Raw genomic sequence first — 10,476 nt, 5'->3', positions numbered from 1 at the left:
GCCTTAGGCCTTATCTCAGGGAAAACGCGCATTTTTGAGTTTTTATATGTTCTCAGATATTAGAATTTATTCTAAATCACTTCAGACAACTTGTGACTGAGCGCAGTTATTACCTACCTATATCATAAATACACTCAAGACCAATGAAAACTGATCGCTTGTAAAGAAATTACCATACCACACTCAGTAAAGTGTCCCGCTTTCATTGCTCTAGAGTCTAGTCCAGTCAAAAAGTAGGTTCCCGTATTGTCCGCGATCTCGTAAGTCGAACGCAGACGCAGCCAGTCGCAACCAAGACCGCCCGCGCACGCACGGGACTTGCGCGAGAGTGGATAACGGTGCGCGGTTCATAATATTTTGGATTTTTTCATTGAGGAATATCGGACAGAGGTATGCTTTTGTTTCATGTTGTATTAATAGTTTTATATAAGACTTTAATTTATAAGTAAATAAAAAATATTTAAATTGAGTTTAATCATTTCTTGTAGTATGCATATTCTTTTTGGTTCACGTGTTAAAAAAATATTTTGTGGGATATTGATATTATTAAAAAAAAATACATAAAATAGTGGTGTTTTAAAATAATTAATAAGTAGGTATTAATTACTGCTACCGTGTGATAAAAAGTGGGTCATATCGACATTACAAAAAATGTAGAGTATGTTTTTGATTATGTTAATGTATTATATCATTGTTATCTATTACAAACCGCACCGGACATAATTTAGAACTGTGCTAAAATTGTAAAAGCGTGAATAATTCTTAAATCTTTAAAATTGTATGCTTAAGCAAACTTAAGTAGGTACATGTTACCATTTTCAGCTACATAAAAATATAATCGTAACTTATTAGGCGTATTCCAGTCATTTACATAGGTACGTAAAAAAAAATTGTTACGCTTTCGTGCTAGCCCACCAATTTTGCCAAGCGAGCAAAACCAAAGTCTCTATACAATATGTACCTCACACCAAAAGAAAATACCAAACACTAGGTATCTAAAGCAATTCCAATTCACACCAACGACGCTAAGCCGGCGGTCCCACTTTCTTTTCGTCTACTTTCTAAGAATAAACAAACTCGTTGAGTTGACCTTCTACCGTTCGTAAATTTTGATGAGACATGCTAGTAGAAACCCATAATAAAGTGAACTCGTATTTTAATATTCGATCATTTCTAATTAATTTCTAATGAGAACCTACTAATCACGTCTTGCGAAATACGTAAAACCAATGAGCAATTATTTTTGTCGAGATGTGTAAGAAACAAAATAACAAATACTTAGGTACAGTAAGTACAACAGTCACCAGCAATAATACCTTTCATGTAATGAAAAGCACAAAAAATCTGACTGTCTTATCTTTAGCCCCATAAGATCGTGTCATAATTATATCTTTGCCCACTTTGTTGTACAAGATATCATTACATGTGACAGTACAATCACATAAATACTAAGCGCATTTACAATTTTGGCATTACAATAGTTAGTTAGTTCCCTAATTGCAGACACTTTAGTTAATACATTATTTTAAAACTCAAATTAGAGGATATTATCTCAGTTTGGGGTCACACGTAGCGTCATTCTAAACACGCAGGCAATTTCTAGTTATCGTCCGGTAATGATGATTACGTCCCTAGAGAGGGAAATCCGATAGCCTAGGTTTCTTGGCCTGCAACATTGTCTGTTGCAATATAACTTACGCGCACAATGTCAGAAATCGCAGAAAGTGGTGTTATTATGACCGCAATCGGCACTCGCGCCGCGTGCAACAACTACACATTGATCTGACCACTCAAACCGTAAATTGTGAAATAAACTTGTGTCAAAAATATCATTTTCAAATTTAGGGCCAGTTGCACCAACCACATTTGACAGCCTCATCAATATCACTCAACAGAGAACTATGAAAATTCCCATACAATAAAATTTAGCGAACGCATTACCGGTGACAGGCCGTTTGGTGCAACCGATCCTTACTAAAGTCTTTTTTTTTTCGAAAGTAACCGGACTAAATTACAACTCATTGAGGAAAATAATAACGCGGTCCGATGTATATTTCACACACGAAAAAGGTGACCCAGAATGGTCCAAATTAAAAATAATTTGGGTCTCGAAACGACCATCCGATTTTGCGCAACGAAGACATTTACACGAAAACCGTTACTTACCTATAAGTCAACTTTTATTGCCAATGTTAATATTTATTATCCTATTACACGATACCTTTTATATCTACTTTACTAACTCGTCCGTAGTATAACTTTACGCTCATATTACTTACAAATTGATGCCTTTTGGGAGACTTTCAATTTAAATAGATATCAGGTGTGATGCTGATGAGGTATGAAGCGCTGGTGGCCTAGCGGTAAGAGCGTGCAACTTTCAATCCGGAGGTCGCGGGTTCAAACCTCGGCTCGTACCAATGGGTTTTTGGGAACTGTACGAAATATCATTTGATATTTTCCAGTCGCTTTTCGGCGAAGGAAAGCATCGTGAGGAAACCGGACTGATCTCGCTTTCGTAAAAACTAGTGCCTACGCCAATTCTTGGGATTAGTTACCAAGCGGACCCCAGGCCCCATGAGCCGTGGCAAAATGCCGGGACAATGCCAGGAAGATGATGATGAGGTATGATGTACAAACATCGGTGGACCTTATTACGAAAGGCATAAGTCCACCGGTGTACCGTTAACAGTGTGGTCGATGGTATGTATGATATCCCCGGCAAATAAGGCAAATAAGTAATCTTTAAGCGTTCTTATAATAACCTAGACTGCTACACTAAATTATTGAAATAAATATTTAAAAAGACGTTTTTTATCTCTTTTTCAGAACACGAAAATGTTAGAAGGAACAAAAATAAACCCGCACTCCCAGATGTCGAAAATTTTCGACATCGCAAAGGACACTGTCCTATTTTTCATTATATCATGTTACTACATAATGGAGTCGCTATTTTGGACCTTAGTGCCCAATGCAATAAGGCCTATGAAGAGCCTGAAGGGTGACGTTGTGTTGGTGACTGGAGGTGGCGGAGGAGTGGGACGACAGTTGGCAGTCAAGTTGGCGAGGCTGGGAGCTAAGGTGGTTGTTTGGGACATTAATAAAGAAGGTATGTTTGAAAGTCTGTGAAGATAGGTGTCGTGGCTTCCGACCGCCGTGGCGACCTGACATAGACCAACTGACTGACTGGCTGACTGACATACATATTTGAACTTTGGAACTACGGACTTTTAAATTCAAAATTAGACATGACAACAAGAAGACAAAACCAGCCCAGTTCACGACAGACAGCCGACCTGGACGGACGACCAGACAGACAGAACAATAGGATTCGGACTCACAAATCACAATTAATGCTGGGTGACCTGATACTGTTCCGAGTGTTGTGATTGTGATTCTTTGTATATTAGTCAGAAATTCCCTACCTACGTTTTAGAATATGCAGAGACTAGCGTCACATTATATAATTTATTTGAATGCAATTTGTCGATATATATGGTATAATATAGTATAATATAAAAATAATAAGTAATTGATATAATATAAAGTAAGTACCTAGGTAGAGCAGGGGTCATCAAATGGCGGACCGCGGTGTGGATCCGGACTTCCAACCTTTTTTGTGCTGTACATTACATTTGCTTATTTAATAAACTCAAGTAGACACGGACCGCAATTATAATTATATTTTAGGGCATTAATTTCTATTTAAAGTTGTACCAAAAACGTTTGTGTTACAATTGGGAATTTTTATATTTATTTCTACTCAGAATCACGAGCTCTTTCCATTTTTACTGAGACAAATAAGTGTCCCCTCAATTTTTGGTCTATGATCGTAACAAAACAAATTTGTAAGAAATTTTGGGGACACTTTTTTTCTCGTATTAGGATCGAAAGAGCTCGTGATTCCGAATGGAAAAAAAAATAAAAATTCCAAAATCTATTGGGGTTACAACTTTAAATAGAAATGTCCTTTAAAAACCGGTCCGGTCCTGAAGAAACGAATTGCAATGGTGACCCCTGGGTTAGAGTAATGTACTAAACAACTTTCAAAACTGAAGTGTTGACAATAATAACCAGCATCCCACGTAGGTATATGTCGCAAACGACCAACAACACAGATTTCCGACAAATTTTCTCGCAGTAGAAGTAACTTCCGAGTTGGTGCTTCCGAGATACATTACCTACCAATATTACCATCAGATGGCTGTGAAGAATGACAATAAAATTAGTGATTGCAATAAATTAAACTCGCGTGCTTAGACTGGGTAATAAGTCAATAGTATCCGAGATTGTTTACAAGAATGTGTATAATTACAATAAACAACTACGCGGCACGAGATTCATTGGAATTCGGTTTAATATAATTAAGTATATCCAAACTACAAATAATACCTAACAAACTATAAATATAGCTAATATTTATGTTTCAAACGCGGATATTTTATGAGTACAACTATTAAACTTGCCGAGAACGACAGATAAATTATATTTAGGTAACTGCTCACAAAATTTCACGAGAATCGGTTGAGAATTGCGATCTGTAGAGAAGAACATACGAAAGCAGTTTGCCGGATTCAAAACTGAGACCTTTGCTAACGCTTCGGTCAATTATAAACGTGAAAGTAAATCTGTCTGTTACCTCTTCACTCCTTAAGTGCTGACCAGATTTAGATGAAAAATAATATGGAGCACATAGGATAGTTTTTTGTCACCGAAATAACTATTTTACGCAGAATACATAAGACGCGGGATGAATTTGGTAGGTATTACGATACCCAACCTAACACCTAACTATGTATTAGGTATAGATAGTCCAATACTACAACTATGCGTCGGCTAAACTAGCAACCCTCGCAACTCCTCCGGAGAAGTTACGAGATTTGCAACTTTAGGAATTGTTGGCTAAGGTAGCAAATCCCTAATGTGCTTGAAAAGAAGTTACGAGGTTTGCGAGTTTAGCCGACGATGGTCCACAAGTTCAACACGTAATTATACCAAAGTTCTTTTTAGTGTTTCCCGAGTTTTTTCTTCGTTTTATGAAAATATGTTTCCTCACAACACAACTGCAACATTCAAATAATATTCACATCGGAACGAAGATATTTGGGTTAGTTTTGGACCACAGTTGGAAGTTTTTGGGGTATAGTTAGATGGCAGTTAGTAAAATTGGGAATATGTACTTACCAGGTTTGCAGAAGACGTGCGCAGATGTGACGATGGAGGGCTACGAAATCGCTAGCTACGTTGTGGATCTAGCCGACCGCGCCGCCGTTTACGTGGCCGCTGAAAAGGTCAAGAAGGAGGTACATCATTTCAAATTAAATACTACTTATACATTTAAGAAAAGTTAAATTATGAAATAATATGTATGACACAGGGCTCTATTTGACATGCAATGCACGTCAATTAGAGTGCGTATATGGGGCGCGCATGAACTATATAGGGGGCAGCATAGGAGCCGTCAGATTTTTGGCGCGAGGCTTAAATGTGAAGTTTATGCTTCCGATGTAGCCCACAAGATGGCAGAACCAACTATGCACAATTGCACAAGGAAACGTACCTACGAGAACGGTAGATGGTAGCACTATTGTTTTGGCAATGTACAATATGTACATGTGCACATATATTTCCGATTCAGGCCACAAGATGGCAGACGCTCCAACGCGCACGGTCTCTATAACGCTACGTGTACCTAATATATTAGACGTTAATTCCTATACAGCAATATATTCCAACTTCATATCATAACAATACAAGGTATATGTAGATTGTAGATTTAGAAGATTTAGATTATTTTACGATGTTACCTGGAAGATATATCCCTCAAAGAGATACGTATAACCTTTTGTAGGTACTTTCTTTGTGTAAGCAGATATCTCTGCTATGTATGTAGGTATGTATGCTTTTGTTCCACTAACACTTAGCTTTTAATCTTAATTGTTACTAACCATTATGGGCCATTGTTGTCTTTTAAATAAATAAATTGAATTGTTTTTTTTTGTTTTTCACAACAAAGTGATTTAGGTTACCCCAAAGCCCAGCTGTCTGTTCAGTGTGCATTTTCTTAAAATATGATGAGCCGCAAGTCACTATGCAAACAAGTGGTGTTGTAGAGGTACATAAACTCTTCATCGTATGTAAATTTACACGGTAACTAATGCAAATTTACTCACATTATTTGAAGGTGGGGAAAGTGGACGTCCTCATCAATAACGCAGGAACCGTGTTTGGAGAAACGCTTCTGGATCTGAGCGACACAGCCATCGAAACCACCTACAAAGTCAACATCCTCTCGCATTATTGGGTGAGTTGCGAACAAGGTTGCCTATACGGGTACCCTGTCTAGGGAATGCAAATCGGTTATTTTTTGTATGGAAATAACCGCGGTTTCGGTTAATAACCGATAATTTCCATACAAAAAATAACCGAAAATAACCGATTTGCATTCCCTAACCCTGTCATTAAAACATGTAAAGATGTGTAGGTTATTTTAAAATAAAATTTACGTTCTTTTGAGAATCGAAAAAATAATCGTATGTAGACTTTCAAGACTTACTAAGGGTCCGTCGCACCAAACCGTCTGTTTGTTAGATTTTGTTGTATGTTAAAGGCGTATCCAGACTAGTAAATTTTTCGCCAATCTGATTAAATTTCCCGATCGAATCAGGAGGTGCGGACGCAAACGCCAATTTGGCTCGCCGAATTCAACCGCCGATAATGACCGATATTACCGATAAAATGAGGTGCGGACGCAAGAATACCAATTTGTGAGGCCAGTATTTTCGTTCTGCGGCATTTTTTTCAATTTAGAGGGCTCTTAATATCACCATAAATCTAAAATTGGAGATAGACGCCAATTTCATTTCTGATCAAATCGACTGATTTGATCAGTCCCGTCTGGATACCACTTAAATTTCATAGAGTACCTAATTTCCCTGCTGAGTGGCATTGATCTGTCCATCAATTGTGATTTGTGATAATTTGTGCAACTGCATGGCCCCAAGTAGGTCAGTCATCGTCATCGTTAGTTTTAAACAAACACTTGTGTTGTGACGTAGGTACAAATTCGTTTAAGCTACCTTTAACTTATATTTCAGACGGTAAAAGCCTTCCTCCCTGAGATGATCGAGACAGGCAAAGGTCACATTGTTACGGTGGGCTCAGTAGCGGGACTGCTCGGGACCTACCGGTGCACGGACTACAGTGCCACCAAGTTTGCCACGGTCGGCTTCCATGAGAGCCTCTTCACTGAACTTAGGGTAAGAATTATTCTCGCTTGTCTGCTGCAAATTACTCTCTAGTATTAGGTATTGGCAGATGAGACGAAATCCCAGCTGTAGAATATTAGTATTACATATTGGATTTAAAAGTCAGTTATTGCCACTGGTATCAGTTTGAAAAAGATACGGTCCTACCAACTTCAGGGAATATCTTTCATTTGAATCGCGCGTGCCATGTGCGGCTGTTGCAATGAAGTCATCACGATTATTTTGGCAGTCATTGAGAAAATATCCATCCATCTTAAATTCCGGCAACGCACTTACAACCCCTCTGCTGTTACGGATTTCCATGGGCGACGGTAATTTCTTACCACCAGGCGATTCGTCTGCTCGTTTGCCTCTTATATCATTAAAAAACCGGGCAAGTGCGAGTCGGACTCGCGCACGAAGGGTTCCGTACGATAATGCAAAAAAAAAAACGAAAAAAAAGCAAAAAAAACGGTCACCCATCCAAGTACTGACCACTCCCGACGTTGCTTAACTTTGGTCAAAAATCACGTTTGTTGTATGGGAGCCCCATTTAAATCTTTATTTTATTCTGTTTTTAGTATTTGTTGTTATAGCGGCAACAGAAATACATCATCTGTGAAAATTTCAACTGTCTAGCTATCACGGTTCGTGAGATACAGCCTGGTGACAGACGGACGGACGGACGGACGGACGGACGGACGGACGGACAGCGAAGTCTTAGTAATAGGGTCCCGTTTTACCCTTTGGGTACGGAACCCTAAAAACTGTCCTTCAATGGTCATATTTTGGATGATAAATTAAGGTTTCCTTTTTTATTTCCAGGCACACGGCCACACCACGATCCACGCGACGCTAGTCTGCCCCTACTACATCAACACGGGCATGTTCGACGGCGTGACCCCCCGCCTCATGCCCATGCTGGAGCCGGACTACGTGGCCGAGACCATGATCGACTCCATCCGCAAGAACGAGGTCAACTGCATCATGCCCGGCTCCGTGCGGTACCTGCTCCCACTTAAATGGTTAGTAATTACCAGGCACACGGCCACACCACGATCCACACGACGCTAGTCTGCCCCTACTACATCAACACGGGCATGTTCGACGGCGTGACCCCCCGCCTCATGCCCATGCTGGAGCCGGACTACGTGGCCGAGACCATGATCGACTCCATCCGCAAGAACGAGGTCAACTGTATCATGCCCGGCTACGTGCGGTACCTGCTCCCTCTTAAATGGTTAGTTACAGGCACACGGCCACACCACGATCCACGCGACGCTAGTCTGCCCCTACTACATCAATACGGGCATGTTCGACGGCGTGACTCCCCACCTCATGCCCATGCTGGAGCCGGACTACGTGGCCGAGAACATGATCGACTCCATCCGCAAGAACGAGGTCAACTGCATCATGCCCGGCTCCGTGCGGTACCTCCTCCCACTTAAATGGTTAGTTACAGGCACACGGCCACACCACGATCCACGCGACGCTAGTCTGCCCCTAATAAAGGGTTCCCTCACATATGTCGACGCGCATTCGACAAAATCCGATAGGAAAAAACTTTATGTCTACGCAATAAGAGCGAAAAAGTCGTCGTCCGGCTCGGCTCGCATTAGGCCGGCGCCTGCCGACGGCTTTTTCGCTCTTATTGCGCGGACATAAAGCTTTTTCCTATGTGGGCTTTTCGATATATCTGGAGAGACCCTGGAGAAGCGCCAATCGAGTCCTCCCTCCGGATGACATCGAATACATTTAGGGCGATTGTGCACTACAATGAATTTTACTGTCCGGCAGTCCGAGTTTTTACGGTCCGACATGGCACGCCATTAAATGTATATAGTAGCTTGTGCACTACACGTAATTTTACCGTCCGACATTTTACTTTTCCCCATTCCGGAACGTTTTTTTCCGGTCCGAGATGACAGCTATGAAAAACGTGTTTATGCTTGTGCACTGCGTCTGGAATTAGTATTATTCATGACTTGGCCGGGCGGAGAGGCGGGCTAGGGGGGGTGTGTGTTTCATGCCACTGCGCCGCACCTGCAAGTAAAAAGACGGACAAGTGCACAAGCCAATCATCCGTTTTTTTCATGCCACTGCGCCGCACCTGCGAGTAAAAAGACGGATAAGTGCACAAGCCAATCATCCGTTTTTTTCATGCCATATCGGACCATGAAAACTCAGACTGTCGGACAGTAAAATTCATTGTAGTGCACAATCGCCCTTAACCTTCCAAAAAGGAGAGTCCCATACGATAAGGCCCCATTTAGGTACATGAGAGCTTTTTCAACGCGCGTTAAAAAAGTGTTTGAATGACACAAATGGATACATGTGTATTTATTCACACGATGGCGGTGGCGCTTTTTATCAAGCGTTGTTGGATTTTCGACTTTAAGCGTTGGTCGTTAAATCGAGTTTAGCGTGTAGACGGATTCAAGCACTTTTTTAACGTGCGTTGAAAAAGCTCTCGTGTAAATGGGGCCTAACGGTTTACTTATTGTTTCAGCTTACTCCCGGCAAAAATGTGCTGGGATCTGATGCACCGCGTGATGAAGGGGCCCCAGTCAATGATGGAGCTCAAACGGAAACCGAAGGTGGCTGGCGGCTGACAAATATACTTAAACACAACATGTCACTAGAAAAAGGGGCGAAATTCAAATTTTCTATGGGATCTTCCTTCACGCCTAATATTTTTCAATTTGCCGCCTTTTTCTACTGACAAAGTGGCAGTGGCTGTGCCAGAGTATAGCTGATGGTGCGAGCTTGTAGCCAGCCTGGTTACCTAAGCGAAGTTGATTCTGCACTTTATGGCTTTGGTAACTTTCAACTTAGAGTAACTTGGGACGAATTTTGTAATTTAGGTAATTATCTATAGAATTATTAGTGTGAGTTATGGATTAACTTATAAGACTGAACTGTTATTGAATACAGAGGCTTAACAACATATTTGTATATTATTTTAAACAAATTGTGACCCCAAGTTGTAAGTAGTGTTGTTATTGCATTGCGGTTGTTGCTTAACACGGTGACGATTTAATTTAATGGTTCCTTAACAACATGAAATAAACAGCTGCCTTTTGTTGGTGCAACAAAGGAATTAATTCCTAATAGTCCGTAATGATATTCTAATAAGATAAAGAGGAGGATTTACCTACCGTACCTTACTGGAGGAGAGGCCGGTGACCGTTCATACCATCTTAGGTTCAGGTGTCCACGAGCGACGTTA

General features: G+C 40.7%; 1 protein-coding gene across 2 annotated transcripts; it reads left to right on the top strand.

Annotated features, from left to right (window-relative positions):
* The first annotated feature begins 250 nt into the window (after nucleotides 1–250).
* On the top strand, nucleotides 251–9,884 carry LOC134797655 (short-chain dehydrogenase/reductase family 16C member 6). 2 transcript variants are annotated; one of them, XM_063769995.1, is made up of 7 exons: nucleotides 251–390; nucleotides 2,830–3,109; nucleotides 5,188–5,303; nucleotides 6,185–6,304; nucleotides 7,098–7,259; nucleotides 8,499–8,698; nucleotides 9,757–9,884. In XM_063769995.1, exons 2-7 carry the CDS (start codon nucleotides 2,839–2,841, stop codon nucleotides 9,857–9,859), a joined length of 972 nt encoding a protein of 323 aa, XP_063626065.1. In that variant the 5' UTR covers nucleotides 251–390; nucleotides 2,830–2,838; the 3' UTR covers nucleotides 9,860–9,884. The 2 variants fall into 2 exon arrangements, with proteins under 2 accessions (XP_063626065.1, XP_063626066.1); XM_063769996.1 differs by lacking the exon at nucleotides 8,499–8,698 and adding an exon at nucleotides 8,073–8,272 and having other exon boundaries at nucleotides 9,757–9,878.
* The last annotated feature ends 592 nt before the right edge of the window (nucleotides 9,885–10,476 follow it).

Source organism: Cydia splendana, chromosome 15, assembly GCF_910591565.1.
Source record: "Cydia splendana chromosome 15, ilCydSple1.2, whole genome shotgun sequence".
Lineage (NCBI taxonomy): Eukaryota > Metazoa > Arthropoda > Insecta > Lepidoptera > Tortricidae > Cydia > Cydia splendana.
The sequence above is the reverse complement of the archived record's forward strand: the minus strand, read 5'-3'. Positions and strand labels throughout refer to the sequence as shown.